The sequence below is a fragment of the Notothenia rossii genome (genome assembly GCF_949606895.1).
Source record: "Notothenia rossii genome assembly, chromosome: 6".
In the NCBI taxonomy this organism is placed as follows: Eukaryota; Metazoa; Chordata; class Actinopteri; order Perciformes; family Nototheniidae; genus Notothenia; species Notothenia rossii.
This window is the reverse complement of record NC_136909.1, coordinates 56,045,564-56,063,161: the sequence shown is the minus strand read 5'-3', so window position 1 is coordinate 56,063,161 and position 17,598 is coordinate 56,045,564. Positions and strand designations below refer to the sequence as shown.

The following is a 17,598-nucleotide window of genomic DNA, read 5'->3' as shown; positions in this document are numbered from 1 at the left end:
GTACTTACATCTGGCTCCAGTGTTACACACCTCTTGAAGGCCTTGGCAGCTCCCTCATAACCCTGCAGGGCTATGTAAGCACAGCCGAGAGAAAACCACACACCAAGCTACACACACACACACACACACACACACACACACACACAACAAATGGGGTAAAGCATTACTGAACGATTTTAAATCGAAATTTTAAATGATGCAATTATCAAAACGCAAAGCCTTCTTTTAAAACATTTTTTGCTTTGTTCTTCTTGTGTGTCAGTCCTCCACACCAATCAGAAGTGCTGTGCTCTACATGTACCATTCATTGCTAACCAATCAGGGGCCTCATTTATAAAGGGATATACGCTCAAAAAATGGCGTACGCCAGTTTCTACGCAATATTTGCGATTTATAAAATACTAACTTGATGGGAAAATCTGCGGCCCTCAACGCAAACTCTAACCCATGCCTACACACTAAGCACAAAAACGGGAGAGACGAGAAACTGCGACACCGTTGGCAGAAGGAAGAATGGAGAGAAATATGTGGAAATAATAACAAATACAATTTTAACTCTCATTTATCATATATGAAGAATTCATTTTCACAAATTGATTAAAGCCAATCTTAAAATGATTAAACAAACGCCTGTTTGCGACTCCTCAGTGCACACAAAAACATAACTTGGATAAATAAATAAATACGGGTATGTTATTTAAAACCAAATCGAATATGTTGTGTGAATGTTATGAAATGTTTTCTCATAAATTATGCGGTAAGCAGGAGGACAGAATTACGTCTAAACTGACGCCGTTTTGCATTTCTATAGGTTGTATATACGAGCATGGTTTTATATACTATCATGTTGAATCGTGTTTTCTGCCGTTTACCAAGACTTGATAAGTCGCTCGTAAAAAACAGGAGGTATGGAAACTAAGAACACCATATGTGGTCAATTGTACAGCTAATATAACAACACATTAGTTGTATTTCCTTTAACTGGTGGATTATGGATATATAGTTGCTGATCGAAAGCTGGAACACAAATCACCAAATACAAAAAAATAATTTGACTCCACTCCGGAGGGATTCCCCGATAATTTCTTAAGAGTTTCTCATCAAGGGGGTGTCTCCTGTCCCCGGTGCAAACACACTGCCTGAGGAAGGCTATGTGTATTTTTTTTGTCATTAATCTTTTTCGGACCACTTATTTATTTATTTTGGTGACGATCCGACCTCCATGCTGCTACTCTGGTTCAAACTGCATCCACCAAACAATATGATTTATCTCGACCTCTCCAAAATAACCAAAATCTGACACGGTGTGAGATGTCTTTTTTAGCTGTTCTGTCGTCATTTCCTGCGATCTTCTTAATGTAGTCAGTCAAAATGAATGAATGGGCTTTGACTTGCTTTGACTATTTATAGGCAAATATGGGCGTTACGTGAATCCCACAAAAGCTGCGCCGCATTTCGAGTCGATTGTGATTTATAAAAGGGAAACAGGCGTAGTACGTGCAGTGCGCACTTCCCTCGCCGGTACGCAATGTTTTGTGAATCGAACATTTCTGTACCTATTCTTTGGATTTCTACCACGTAAGCAACCTTCCCAAGTGAATCCTACGCACGGCGTTATAAAGGAGGCCCCAGAAGTGGCCCATGATAGCAGGTGATAGACAGATTGATCCAATCACCTGCCAAGTATTTTTGAAATACTTTTCCAAATGGCTTCCAACGGAGCTTTCCTAGATGGTTTGGTGAAACAAACCATCTGAGTCAGGTTAGTAATGCTCCATCACATGTTTTACATCTATTACAGGGTGAATCTTAAACTGAAGCTTGACTTTAAAGCAACCCAACGGAAGTTTCATGTAAGTTTAGTTCTTTCACTCGTAGCTCGGGCTGCGGGGGTGCTAGAGACGGGAGCACGTTGATACAACCTTCCTAGTCGGAGATATGGCCGTATTTTACAATAAACCTCTGTTGGGTCGCTTAAAAACAAATATCGCAAATCGAATCGCATTCAGAAAAATCGCAATTAGATTATTTCCCCAAATCGTGCAGCCCTAATTACAAGTGTATCCATGTATTAAATCTATGCATATGTTCCATAAAATATGTTTGTGAGCAAAAGAAACAGATTGATAAAATCTCACATTTATTCAATGACTCAATTTCTCAGTAGTTGGTCCGCTCTCTGTGGAAACAGCAACTGAATCTTCCATCCCTGTGATAATAGCAGCTAGACTAAAACGATAGTTACGTCTGTAACTACGGTTCTATGAGTCCCGGATGACCGTCAGAGGCGGTGCTTTAGCATTGGATATGTCCATCGCGCGCATGCGCAGCTCGAGTAAGAATAACAACAAAGTCACCTGTGACCCACGTGACGCCAGCTATATATGCCTGTGTCGTCAGAGGATCTGTTCCCAGAATCAAGAACACAAGAATTCTGAGTGACAGGATACTCTGGCGGTCATCCGGGACTCATAGAACCATAGTTACAGACGTAACTATCATTCTATTTTGTCCCTACTGACCGCCAGAGGCGGTGCTTTAGCACTGGATGACTTATATCAACAATGTCATGAAGAATCCAAGCACTTACTTACCTAGCCGGAAGCAGCGGAGCTCGGCAACAGGACCACGCCCAAAGCGTGGGGAGTGGCGACACTGACCCGGTAGAACCTGGAGAATGTTCCAGAAGACTCCCATGACGCTGATGGTCTCCAGGGGCACCCCTCTCAGGGCAGCCCAGGATGTTGAGATGCTCCTCGTAGAGTGGCATCTCACCCCTGATGGTGGGGGGCGGCCACTGGCCCCATAGGAATGCGAGATGGAATCGACAACCGAGTGGGACAGCCGCTGTTTAGAGAGAGCACAACACTTCCTAGTGCCGCCATGGCAAATGAAGAGCTGCTTTGACCGCTGTATACAGGCCGTAGCATCAATATACGCCCTTAGGGCACGCACAGGGCACAGCAACTCAGGCGTGCCGCTCTCCTGTGGAAAGTTAAAGCGTGCCAGCTGGATAGGCCGATTGGAGTGGGCTAGTGGAAGCACTTTGGGCAGGAACGCCACATTCGGCCAGAGGGCAACACCCGAGACATCGGGGTTCCACCTCAGGCATGTATCAATCACGGAGATGGCATGTAGCTCTCCAACTCGCTTCCCTGAGGTTATAGCAAGCAGAAATGCCGCCTTCAAGGACAGCCACTTAAGCCCCACCTGGCTTGAAGGGAGGAGATGATAGGGCATCCAGCACTAGGGGCAGGTCCCAAGTCGGAGCCTTCGGGGTACTAGGGGGACGCTGCCGTAAAGCCCCTCTCAGGAAGAGGGACACCAACCTGTGGCGCCCCACCGTGGCGCCGTCTACTCCAACATGTCGGGCAGAACTAGCAGCCATATAAACCTTCAAAGTGGAGTAAGAACGTCCAGTATCCAGAAGAGACTGCAGGAACTCTAGAATGGTGGCCACAGAGCAATGCCCCGGATTCTCAGCCTTACCCAAACACCAGTGGGAGAAGAGCTTCCATTTGCATTCATATTACGCTCGAGTGGATGGTGATCTGATGCTGACAGATGCCGTGAAAATGCTCAACAGCGGGTTGGGCCCCGCAGCTGAAGGCGTGAGGGTCGGGATGCCAGATCTGACCCCTGAGCTGTGACAGACGGTCCTTCCGGTCGGGGAAACGCAATGGTGGGCTGCAGCAGAGACTGCGCAGCAGTGGGAACCAAACTCTCCCCGGCCAGTGGGGGGCGACCAGAAGGAGCCTGTGCCCCTGAGTAAGGACCACCTGAAGCGCCTGTAGTATCAGAGCCTCCACTGCCCCGGTGGAGGCTTGTGCCGAGAGGAAATCTGCGACCTGATTCCGGTCGCCTGGTAGAAAGACTGCCCGCAGACTGGCCAGGCGGGGGAACGCCCAAGACAAGAGACTCTGTGAAACCCGGAGCAGCTGTGCGGACCTGGTGCCCCCCTGGTGGTTGATTTGTGCCACAGCGGACATGTTGTCCGAACGAACGAGAACATGCTTGCCCGCCAGTTGGGTTGAAAGGTGCATGAGTGCAAGCAGCACAGCCCGAAGCTCTAGCACGTTGATATGGCGTGCACCTTCCTGGGCAGACCAATGACCCTGAGCAGTCCTGCCCTGCCACACCCCACCCTGAGAGACATGCATCCACAGTGACAGTCTCCCGGCGGTATGGGATGGCGCCCATGGGCACGCCCATCAGAAGATAGGCCCTGTCCCTCCAGCGGGACAGAGAGTGGAGGCACCGCTGAGACACCCTGACTCTCCTGTGCCTGTGCCACTTGGCGTACAAGTGACCCTGGTGAACACCCATGAAGAAAGGGAGAGACCAAAGGGAAGCACCCGGAACTAGGGGTGTAACGGTATCCGTATTCGTCCCGTCACGGTTTGGTGCATGCAGTCACACGACGAATACGCCTTTTTTTTACGAGTGGGAAAAAAGTCTGTCATTCAGGGCAGTATCCACTACACTTTATATAATCTAGGGGGCGGTATTGCGCCTAAAAGCTGTTTGCCAGTCGCCCTTAAACAACAAATGAAGAAGAAAAAGAAAACAACAAAAACCAACAACATACAAGAAGAAGAAAAGTTAGTATTGCGAGTTCAGGTAACACAGGAGCTAGAAGACCTGACCCACCTGCTTCTTTTAAATCAGCTGTGTGGAAACATTTCGGGTTCCCTGTGGACTACAATAACGATGGAGTGCGTGTGGTGGATCGGACGAGGACGGTGTGTCGGCGTTGTTCGACAGCGGTGCGGTATGCTAATGCTAACACAAGCCAAACATACTAAATCATATCAGAAGGCATCACCCAGATTTGGCAATCACCGGAGCCCGGCAAAAGACAACAGCAGTTTAACAGCTGTTTTTAAGAACCAATAGACATGAAAGCAGAGAGACCAAAATAAATAACGTTAGCTTTTGCCTTATGTTTTTCAATGGCTATGCCTTATGCCAGGGGTTCCAGAAGTGTGGGAAGGTGAGCCTCCCCTCAGAGAACATAATCACAGCCGCGCCCTCCCTCCCAATTATTATTGCTACCTTTCTCTTTTTTGATTGGCTGAGCGTCACCTCCTTAAAACATTAAACAATAGCTTTTCAAACCTCTTTATCTTTATGTTTTAAACATTTTGAGGTTAAGGATGGCAGTTTCCTCATACGTTGCACTCGGAGAAAAATAGTTGAGATGGAGATGTCTTTGCAGCAGGGAGGAGTAACGTTTCACCAATGTTGCTAGGTTTACATGCCTTAGCTATCCGTAACGCCACTCGGTATGATGCTTCGGTTGCCTTTGTATTCACAGTGCTAAATGTGTCAATGACATTTTTCTGTGATTGCAATTCCTTGAGCCTCCGGTCAAAAAACTCCTGTGGCTTGGTCACCAAACATGGGTGTTTTGTCTCAATATGACACCGGAGTTTACAGATGTAGCGATTCATTTCAGACAGTTTGAAACGCGAGGGCCGTGATTGGTACGTGATCTGCCCTCGCTCAAGGGAAAACCTCCAGCTTGACTTGAGACCGCCCCCGTGATAGATAAATGTAATTATAATGAAGCCAGCTGCAATGGATCATTGATCCACCAGGGGGTGCAGTGGGGTTCCACACTGGAGCTCATGTGAAATAAAGTCAGTTACAGTACGCTGGATGTACAGCGGAACTTTGTTAAGATCCATATGTCACGGATATCATACTCTGTGCTAAATAAGAGACATGTAATCATCTACAAAACAAAACCATGTTGTTATTTAACAAAATAATGTTGTTTAGTCGAAAAAAACGAACGGGAGGAAATGCAGCCCGGCTCTCGATTTTTAATCCTAATTTAATCATCATCTTCACCACGATCATTTATGTTTGCCGAATTGACATAAAATCACTGACACATATGAATATACTGTATTCAACTTCATTAAAAGGTTATTAACGTGCCTAAACTCAGTAATTCACTAAAAATATTTATATTTTAATGGAGCCTCGTTGGCAGATCAGGATCCCAAAGCGTAGCGGAGGGATCCTCATCTGCATGACGGGTGCTATTTTCCCCATAAGGAACAAGTCTCTGCAAATTATCCCGCTTATTACATGGCCACATTCTCAACAAAGTAACGACATGACTCCCAGTATTAATTGAAATGCTTTTATGGATTTAGAAAATGTTTTTATTGATTTAAAAAATAGTTGTGTATTGATTTAAATTGACGTGCATCCGCTAAGAAAGATAGTCCGTTGTTACCGTTTTTTAAACAGTCTGAATGAAACGGCAGCTCTCAGCTGTGTATTTACACAACTAATGGCCCATCAACCACAGCTCTCTCCCCCCTCCTCCCCCCCTGATCTTTCTTCTCCAGCAGCTAAATTAACTGTAGGTTACTCTGAGTGACCATAGACTGTATGTGACAAGCTTACAGTTAGTGACGTAACAACACCATAAAAGCTGGTGGGTTGAAAGCAAAAGGTAAAAATAGCTAGAATAATTGTGATTTATTTATTGTGGCTTTATGTTTTTAGGTATAAAATGTTATGTAATTCAGGCTTATAGTTCATCCTTCTCTAAAAGCCTTCAACAATGACAATATTCATAGTAATTTAATAAATCCTTCCAACACACATTGTAAAAAATAGCCTACTGTAAGTTAAGAAATCATTCCAATATGTAAATCTTCTGATGTAACAACAATAACATTATAAATAGTAACAAAGCTGAACATCGTATTGCACATTTAGCTTTGAGTGTTACTGACCTGAGATGTTTTTATTACATGAATTAAGGTGACTGAGGCTTTTTAACATACAGGGATGCAAACTCATCAGGTATGAAAAAGTTGACAAGGATCCGAGCCCCCGGCTCCCCCACCCCACAGAATATCGGCTTTAAAATGAGGAATAACAGAGGATATTAGCAGAACAACTAAAGCAGCAGTGTTAATAATAACAGAAACGCCAAAGAGTCACATCTAATAGAAATATATAAAAGCATTTATTTTAATTGTGTAGCAGTCAGTTTATAATTTTGGCAGCACTGTTGAGCATTTTGAAAATGTATTTTCATGCCTCTGTGCAAGGCTTAGTCTTTCTATCTTTATAGCCACATGGTGTAAAGTAACTTAGTTCATAAACTCAACAAGTACTATACTTGGGCACAACTTTGAGATACTTGTACTTTATTTAAGTATTTCAATGTTTTGCTACTTTGTTCTTCTACCCCACTACAGTTCAGAGGTACATGGTGTACTTTGACTCCACTACATGTATTTAATACCTTTAGTTACTTCACAGATCTGGATTAATTAAGTGAAATATAATCAAGTGTTAAATCAGACTTTAGTTCCACCTGGAGTAAATCCACCAGCTACCCTGCAGTATACAAAGTAATTCAAACTAGCTGCACCTTTACCAGCTTTGAGAACACTTTCATGATCAATCATTATAAAACATATCATATATATAATTCTGAAATGGACCAATCTGCACAATGACTACTTTTACTGTCGCTACTTTAACTATATTTTGATGATAATACTGTTCTACTTTTACTTGAGGAACATTTTGAATGCAGGACTTTTACTGTAACAGAGTATTCCTACACTCTGGTACTTCTACTTTTAGTCAAGTACAAGATCTGAGTACTTCTACTTTTACTCAAGTACAAGATCTGAGTACTTCTCCTTTTACTCAAGTACAAGATCTGTGTGCTTCTACTTTTACTCAAGTACAAGATCTGAGTACTTCTCCTTTTACTCAAGTACAAGATCTGTGTGCTTCTACTTTTACTGAAATACAATATCTCAGAACTTCTCCTTTTACTCAGGTACAAGATCTGTGTGCTTCTACTTTTACTCAAGTACAAGATCTGAGTACTTCTCCTTTTACTCAGGTACAAGATCTGAGTACTTCTACTTTTACTCAAGTACAATATATATATATATATATATACAGTGCATGACATTAAGGATTTTGGGAGATGGCCCTGTGGGCCATCTAAGCTAATTTACAGATGGCCCTGAGCCCAATAGAGATTGCCCTGAAAAATGCGCGCGGACGAAATGACGCACGAAGGGTTTGGGGGGCCTCCCCCTAGAACATTTAGATTTTTGCAGGTCTTAGATGCTGTCTGGTGCATTCTCTAGACTGAATTATAAGATGAACCACCACAATATTACAATTTCAATTGTATTCTTCATTTCACTTGTTTGTGTTTGCTCGCTTGCATGCCCTGCATAGCTATAATAAATACTTAAGTTGTTTGTCAAGACACTTTCCATCTGATGAAGGCAAATGCCTTCCCAGATGTAAAAAAGTAGAAAACATTACATGCAGCTATAACTGCCAAAACAAAAATTATTTACGCTATTATGGCCCCTGTTAAAAATGTTTGTAATGTTATCTACTGTAAGTTGGTCGAAGGAATGCCTCCTCATCCAGGAGCTGACCGAGCAGCCGAGTGCATCCGCGAAGCACACACAATGGCGACGTCAGAGTTCCCGTTAGCAAGCAAATCTAAATCTCTTCGGTCAAAATCATTTCCCTTTAGCGCAATATCGCTTCAGTTGCGCAACTTATGTGACAGACAAGAAGAGTATGTGACAGACAAGAGTAGTCCATTCTAATGTGTAACACTTAATGTGGAGAACGAGATGTGCTGTGTGGGTTGATTGTGCGTTGATCTGTTGCTAATGCCTCGGGGTTCCGGTAGGCATGTAAACAAATGCATAATGCTGGGCTATACTTTGTGGCCTCACCCGGTTGCATAGCGACACTTATTGTTTAGGTCACGGTGTCTTTTAATAAGCAGGTAGTCATATCATTAGCTAGAACTAGCTGGATCTGATCGATATGGACATAAACGCGAGTGAAGTCTAATCTGACGGGAGAGAGAGATCAGCTGCTGCTGACGAGTCGACACGCAGCTCTGCATGATCAAATGCAGCGGTGAGCGGACAAAACACACACTTCAGGTTAGAATATCACACGTAGCTATTTTAATCACCTCTCAAAATACCTAAACTAGTTATAGATATGTTTAGTTTTACTGTCGGGTCACTCATTACTGGATCCGCGAGCTGCATGATACTGGTATAATAGATTGCCCGATCGGGCAACCAGCAGGTGAGGCTTCATGGCCCGAGCTAAATACTAGATGGCCCCGGGCCATCGGGCAGCCCTTAATGTCGAGCCCTGATATATATATATATATTTATATATACACTTTTACCACCTCTGTTTATAGCCTATGAAAAAAAACTATTAGAAATAGAAGGCTAAAGCTAACGTTAGCAGATAGTGACAATGTATGCTAGCTAGCTAGCTCAACGATTCCTTAAATAATATTGCGACAGAAAAACGTTTCAGTTCACATCACGATCTGCCGCTCCGACAGGGAGCTCTGCTCTGAACACCTGAACGGCCCATTCTAACAGCTGTTCACCAGCGGTCCACCAGCGGTCCAGTCTGTGCCACAGTGAATCCGGACGCACAGTTAATATTAACGAACGCACCCGTAGGTAATGTAGCTGCTGAAGCTAGACCATCATCTCGGAGCAGCAGAGCCTTATTATACATCCATGAGCAGAGCCGACAGGCAGGAAGACTCGAGCACACAGCTCTCACTTCATTATAATATATAAAAAAAGAACACCATGCGTGTCATGATGGCACATAACAGCTCACGGCCGCAGATTACTCCGGTTCCCAGACCCCCCCATACCTCAAAAAATATTTTTATTGCAGATCTACATGAATCACACAAACGACCTATTTTGGATTCAAAACGGCGAATTTCGCCGAAAGGTGACAAGTTTGCATCACTGAACATAGACAGAGCACAACTGAAACATAACATCTGAAACGATGTAACTACATAATACACTTTTTGGGGATGCAGCTTGGGATGTGATGAGTGAAGGACACGGATTAGAACGGGCGTGTCGCCTGGCAGGACAGGAGAGTGTGTGCACCAGTCTGCCTTGATCTATGAATTCATGTCCGTGAGACTCACTGCTGCCCACAGCTGTTTTATAGAAGGAAAACCTCCTTCACTTCATGAAAGTGTTTTAACCACACACACCTCTACACACACATGACGGGTATTATTTTCCCCATAAGGAACAAGTCGCTGCAAATTATCCCGCTTATTACATGGCCACATTCTCAACAAAGTAACGACATGACTCCCAATATTAATTTAAATGCTTTTATGGATTTAGAAAATGTTTTTATTGATTTAAAAATTAGTTGTATTGATTTAAAAAATAGTTGTATGTATTGATTTAAATTTACATGCATCCGCTAAGAAAAATAGTTCGTTGTTACCGTTTTTTAAACAGTCTGAATGAAACGGCAGCTCTCAGCTGTTCATTTACACAACTAATGGCCCATCAACCACAGCTCTCTCCCCACCTCCCCCCCTGATCTTTCTTCTCCAGCAGCTAAATTACCTGTAGGTTACTCTGAGTGACAAGCTTACAGTTAGACACAACACTGTCATTGCAAGTGACCCTCAGTTAGTTGACTTTTATGTTCAACTGCTAAATTCGTTACTGATAAAAAAGGGCTTCTACTGTACCTAATTACCTTAACACTAGAACCGCCAGAGGTTTTTGTATAGGCCTACCTAAACCCGTCAAATCCCGCTATTAGAATGCAATTTTTAACAACATAGGGTGCTACATAACACACTTTCAGGAAAAGTCACGGACTGGGAGACTTTAATATTTTATTGAAAAAAAACACATATCACACAAATGGACCCGATTGGTGGTTTTAGTGTTAAATAAACTCACTAATTAATGAAACCAGTTCAATACGCATTATTCTTATTCTTATCATTCTTTATGAGCGCAGAAATAGTCTTAAAATCAGATCTGTTTTTTTAAATGAAATCTGACGGCAGGCAGTTAGCTCTGATCACCTATGATAAATGCGCCACACCTAATCTGGCCATTCAGCCACAGAGCTCCCTCTATACAAATCAAACTGTAGACGGTGTGAAAGCACCTATTGTTTTAAATAATGGTCGGAATGTGACCTGTGAGCCTTCTGAATTAACGTGGGACAGCAAGTTCTAAACTAAAATGTTCAATCAATAAAGTAAACATCTTATCTTAGTAATAAATCATACAGTATGTGTCCGAAAGGGAGCAGGAGGAAGCAAACACAAAAATATACAAAAAATATACTGCATATTAAAGCAAACGATTGAAAAGGCTAAAGTATGAGCATAACAAATAAAGAAGTGTAATGTAAACATTTACATTATAATGATCATTATTTAATATATAAAGAATATATATTATTGAATTACAAGATTAGATATACTTTAGTTGATCTAAAATATTGATGTGTTCAAATTCTCTTCAAAACACAACTGAAAGTCCATGAAACTTGTCTTTCTGTATTTGTGAATGAAGCGCCATCTCCTGGTTAAAACCTGAAATTGAAAATCTGGCAACGCCCTCTTGGAAAATAGTGGGAGGGCTTAACATTCCTCAATACTGGTCTTAGGCAGGTCGTAGGCAGGAAGCTGTAACCTGGAGTCTGAAATTCGGTGCTACATCTGTACATGGTCCCTAACCCTAATAAAGTTAATTATTCAAAATGTTAGAGTTCCTTATTTCCAAAACTGAAACTTGCACTACTGTTCAAAATAAATAAAAAACAAACCTGGCATTATGCATTTGAGACTTTTTTTTGCTTTCTCTTGTTGTAACGAAACCGTACCGAACCGTGACCCCCCAACCGAGGTACATACCGAACCGTAAATTCTGTGAACCGTTACACCCCTACCCGGAACTGATAGTGTCGACCCTGAAAGGCAAACCTTAAGAACTTCTGGTGGTGGGATGCAATCGGCACGTGATTGATTCCTCTGAGGTCCAAGACTGGACAGAATCCGCCGACTTTCTTGCTCACAAGAAAGTACGCCGAGTAGAACCCCCCGGACTGAAGCAGATGGTCTACTGGCTCAATTGCGCCCTTGGCCAAGAGGACGGACAACTCTTGGGCCAGAGCTAAGGCCTCGTTGACAACTGTAATTTTGACCCGGCCGAAGGCGCTAGCCTGAGTCGGCCAGCAGAACCGGAAGCTGCAAGTGAGCCAGGGCCGTACTAATAATGGCCGCCATGGAGGCGTCCTCCACGCCCTGCAGAGAACCCTGAGCAGAGGAGGGGGAAGCCTTTTCGGGGGTGAGCGGGGCCTCGTCCTCCACCTCTTCATTGAAGAGGTTAGCCGAAGCCACTAGCAACATGGCATTCTCATGCAGAGGTGCGGCAAACAAAGGAGGGGCAGGCGGCACGGTAGCAGCCCCTATACTGGCCGAACTGATCTGGAGGAAGATGTGACAAGGAGAGGTGTCCGTTGGCTGCTGCCAGATGCTCCACCTCTGCGATGCTAGCCACACTGAGCACCCGAGGCATGCAGCTTCATGAGTTCATGTAGGCGCTTTGCGTGAGATCCTCCCTCAAATGCTCGAGGCCAAGGCAAGAGGGGCAGCGGTCATGGCCGTCCTCCGGCTCAAGAGAAGCCATACAGGCGCCACATGAATGCCCTTATGTAGGTAGCCAGACACAGCGTAACCGGGAGCGGGTGCGAGAACACAGCCTTCACCAGCTGCTGAACGGAAAGAGTAGAGCAATGCTCCTACTCGCCGGACACAACGAGGGATGTAATTGTCCTTCGATGTGTAATTGTCCTTCGATGTGTAATACTGCCTTCACTGGTTGAGTTAATAACGAAAACACAAAGCTAAGACCAGAAAACTGGCTTCTAAAGAAAAAACAGCACGGGTAACTCCGGTGCTTATCCCAAGCGTCAGCCAAAGTGGCTGCACAGGACAGTTAGGCTGAGCCATGCTACTGCTAACTAGCTAAACAAGAAAACGCAGCTAAAGCTGGAAACTCAAAATTCTAAAGATAGCTTGGCACAACGCCACGATCAGAAAAAGTACAAAAGAGCACAACAAGGGCAACTCCCGGGAGAGGGAGCGGAAACGCTGCGGTCACCAAAAAGTTTAAAGGTCCCATGTCATGGCCATTTCTACTGATCATAATTCCATTGTTGAGGTATACTAAAATAGATTCATACTGTGCAATTTTCCAAACTCAATTTCTCATACAGCATCTCTGTATACTATGTGTATTCACCGGTATTCACTCTCTGTCCTAAACGACTTGTTGGAGCTCCTGCCCCCCCCTCCCTGTGAGCCCAGTGTGCTCTGATTGGTCGCGACGTGAGAGGCTCGTTGCTACTGCGGCAGCTGCGAGGAACAGACAGGCTTCCGTGTCTGCGATACAGCGAGAACAAGAGAAACTCATCCTGAGCACACACAAACACTCACAGCCGAAGTAAAAACAATAAGTGTGGCTTGATATTGAGTAAGAAAAAGGTTTATAACGCTGTGAGAATGGGTCTGCGGAGAGCATTTCTCCGCGATCGCAACGTAGTAGCCTGAAAAACGTTTACCCATTTAAACAGTCGTGGTCGATACCTTGTTTGTTTTAAACATCATAAATACACAAACAACAATGAATACTTACAGGTTGTGTACCTGAATCTCCCGCTGGTCCAAACAAAGTAGGAACAGCATCGTTCTTCAGTGCCCTACGCTGTACATATCCAGCATGAATCGCTGAAAGGTTTGTTTCGTGAAAGGCTGGCAGAGGGTGTGGCCTCTGGGTATCCCGACGTCATAGTGCCCAGGAAGTAAACAATGGAAAATTAGAAATCTCCAACGAGGCGTTTGAGGTATTTTCTGTGTTAGAGTTTTACTCCCTACAGGGTGTACTTTGAGGGTTTTTGACTCTGCAGACCGTTTACATGCATAAAAACCTTCATAACACACAAGGGGAAGGGTAATAACCGGAAAAGCATGACATGGGACCTTTAAGCCAAATAGCAACAAGACAGTAATCAGGACAATTTAGCTGGGAGAGGGAGCGGAGACACTGCCATCACCGACCAAGCCGACACCAACCTGTCCGTCGAAGTTCTTGCGCAGCCGGCCACAGCTCCTGGAGAACGAGTAAACCCACGGCTCCGACTGGATCAGTCGCGAAGCTGCACGCAGCCAGCTGTTTTCAGAGAAATCCTTAGATCAAACGTTCCAACCGAACGCTGCAGGCTACAACAAGAATGTAGCCATGGTACTCTCGCACAGCGAGAAGATGAAAGGAGCAGATCCTCTGACGACACCGGCTATCACATGACTTGGACTCGAGTCAGACTCGAGTCACCAATTTGATGACTTGAGACTCGACTTGACAAAATCACAAAACACTTGCGACTCGACTTGGACACCAATGACTCGGGACTTGACTTGGACTTGAGCCTTCTGACTTGAGGTGACTTGATCATTTAATTCAGGGGTCTCCAACACGCCGATCGCGAGATGCCGCTAGAAGAGCAGACTCCCATCGGGGAGAGCAGAATCTTCAGCCACTCCTACTCTTGCTGAGAATCCTTACAGGGAGGGGCGGGTCTTTATTTAACTGGGCCACCATGCGGCCAATCCTATGCGAGGACACACTAGGATCATGCCATTATGTGAAAGAAGGGTGGGGGGCACAGCAGGTGTAGTGGTACAGGCCAGCTACAGAGCGACGGGGAGACGGATTTAAATGCAAGCGCGTCGGAAAAAGTCAAGAAATTAGCAAAAACCGAAAAAAGAAGCAGCATCTGGCTGTATTTCAATGATATTGGAGAAAGAAAAGCTGAGTGCAGGATTTGTAAAATGAAAGTAACCTTCAGGGCAGGATTTTTTTTAGTAACCACTCAGGAGTTATTGTCAGAGGTGGGAGAAGTTCAGGTCTTGTACTTCAGTAAAAGTACCTGAGTGTAGGAATACTCGGTTACAATAAAAAGTCCTTCATTCAAAATATTACAAGTAAAAGTACAAAAGTATTTGCATCAAAATATACTTAAAGTACCACCTACAGAGGGATCTAGATTCAGGTGTTTTTTTCCCCATAGAGACCGCCTCGCTGCACATTATCCCTTGCATAAAGATAGATTGTCGGTCCCTTATAACATGTTGTACAGAGTGGAAATAAACATTTTGGTCACCTCAATATCAGGGATCTTATACATTAAACTCCTTCTGAATAAAACCGTCACGGTAGCCTTACCTTACTGATCCCTCTTAAATTAGAAAAAAACATGTTATTTTACCAGCAGAGAGAAAATTGATTTTTAAATTATTAATGTGACTAATAAAGAGCAGTTTGATTATTAAGTATTATTCTGTTGATCGATGTCATTACATTTGGTGAAAAGCACATAATGACTTGTTTAAGACTAATTTTGTCAAAGCTTAGGACTTGGACTTGACTTGAACTTGCCCATCATGACTTGAGACTTGACTTGGACTTGAGCGCAAAGACTTGAGACTTGACTCGGACTTGAGCGCAAAGACTTGAGGCTTGACTGAGACTTGCAAAACAATGACTTGGTCCCACCTCTGCGTGCATTACTTCCGCCCTCTGCACTTATTTTGGAGAAGCTCTGACACTTATTCGCATGTAGAAAAAAAAAAAAAGAGATTGTTATCATTTCTGAGATCTGGCCATCAGGGATGCATATATTTGATAAGAGTAAAAGTGCATTAAATCTGATCTGGATTTATTGAAGATATGAAATACTTGAAATGTCGAGTGTGAATGAAGCCAATGGAAATGTCATCAGCAGGTATAATGTGCACCATGTTCACCATTTTAGCTCACAATGTAGCATTACAACATTTCATAATGAGCCCGTATATTTTCAAAATATTGATTTTTAGATTTTTTTCTGAGAACATACTCAGTTGATACAATCCTTATTAATTGAATTAATTTGAGTCTAACCTAGAAAGTCTTTAAGTCAGTGCATGGTATGACACTTAATTCAATATCATTTCTCAACAGGGAAGCCTACAGTTCAACATATCTGGAATATGAGGTTCCAATATAGCTTACAATTTTTAAAAACATTTGTATTAAGATGTTATTGCTTTACCTGCATGGGGTTGACCCTGACGGACTGCTCGAAGCAGTCCACACACTGCTGGAAGTCCTTGGAGCGTAGGTGCAGCAGGGCTTTGGAGCGCATGGCCCTGGCACTGCGCCCAGCCGACAGCTCCCAGGCACAATCGTAATACTGATGCTCCCTCAGAATATCTCCCAGCAGACAGTACAGGCTGGGCGTCCCCTTCTTCTCCAGCTCACGGCGAACAATCTCCTCAGCCTGAGCAAAGGGAGCGTAAGGAGGGGGGGGGAGGTCAGCGTGGAGGAGGAGATGTATGCAGGAGAGAGTTATTGTAAAGTGAAAGGGACAATAATATATTAAGACTTGTGAGGCACTGTAGCTAATGCAGCAGTAACAGAATAAAACTGAAAAAAGTCAAAAAAAAGAACAAAGACCACAAAGTCAGTTATGGTGGATGAGTGGATTTGGGATACGTTTCACAGGGAAAATAATTTAAGTTGAGTTTATGTTATGTTGTTGTCTGTGGACGTTTGCGACTGTTGCACCTCACCCTGCCACAACACACGTGAGACTGCTCCTGGATGAGCTGAGGCTGGAATAACAAACAGAATCTCACCTCTCTGTGACATGATTTAGACTGAGGTTTGCAAAAACCACCAAATGGCTGGGGCCCCTGATAACTAACAGAGGCTGAGATTTACTGCACTCTGTCAGAGGGCTGACACCGGGCCAGGAGCCTATCAAACTGCTGATATGAACTCTGGAAAGATACCAGATACACCATTCTACAATTAAAGACGATACAACGAGCTTCTGTTACAATTGAAGGATAATTAACCACACACTGTCACCTTCAGGCTGATATAAAAATACATATACAAACCCACCTATCAGAGACATCACTGACAATACCATTTCAGAGTGAAGTCAATTATTTTGTTCTCTTCTTATGCAAATGGCATTTTTATCCAGCATTATTTTTTGCTTACTGGCTGATGCTTTACATATGATCTCTTGACATCTCAGTTCAGTCGTTAGCTAATGAGCCGAGTGTCAGCTGTGTTTCAGTTCAGTGTGCTTGACTAAGTGTAGTTTGGGTTCCAGTCAAATACTGTATGATTAACTAAAAGCAATTCAGGAAAGATTATTGTATGTAGGGTTTCTAATGACTCCATGCACTGAGAAGAACTGCTTTGGCCTTAACCAGTTGTCACTAGGGATGTAACGATATACCGAATATCGCGGTATCGCGGTAAATACATTTCCCAATACCGTCGTGAGACTGACAAAATCTACCGCGATCTTTAAAAAATAATCATTTAAAAAAAAAAAAAAAAAATTTAAACACTTTTTTTTTTTTAAACCTTTATTTAACCAGGTGGTCCCATTGAGATCATCGATCTCTTTTTCAAGAGAGACCTGTCCAACATGGCAGCAAGTAGGTTACAACATGAAAATAAAACAACAGATAACACAAAAGGACATCGTATTTACAGGGCTACATTTACACACCTAGAGACATTGACAAGTACCAACCATATAGTTATATCTCGCCATGTCAATAAGCCTGGCGTTAGACTTTTTCGCTGTCCGTCATTTTGACAGACAGGATCGTAAAATATCCGT

At 43.4% G+C, this 17,598-nt stretch overlaps 1 protein-coding gene across 1 annotated transcript in view; it reads right to left on the bottom strand.

The window, feature by feature from the left end:
* ttc27 (tetratricopeptide repeat domain 27) overlaps positions 1 to 17,598 on the bottom strand; it is a 168,082-nt gene that overhangs the window by 30,800 nt on the left and 119,684 nt on the right. Inside the window, exons 13-14 of the mRNA XM_079689264.1 lie at positions 16,003 to 16,230; positions 9 to 107 (exon numbers count right to left, since the gene is read on the bottom strand). Coding sequence (XP_079545390.1) covers positions 9 to 107; positions 16,003 to 16,230 — 327 coding nt within the window. The remainder of the gene's footprint in view (positions 1 to 8; positions 108 to 16,002; positions 16,231 to 17,598) is intronic.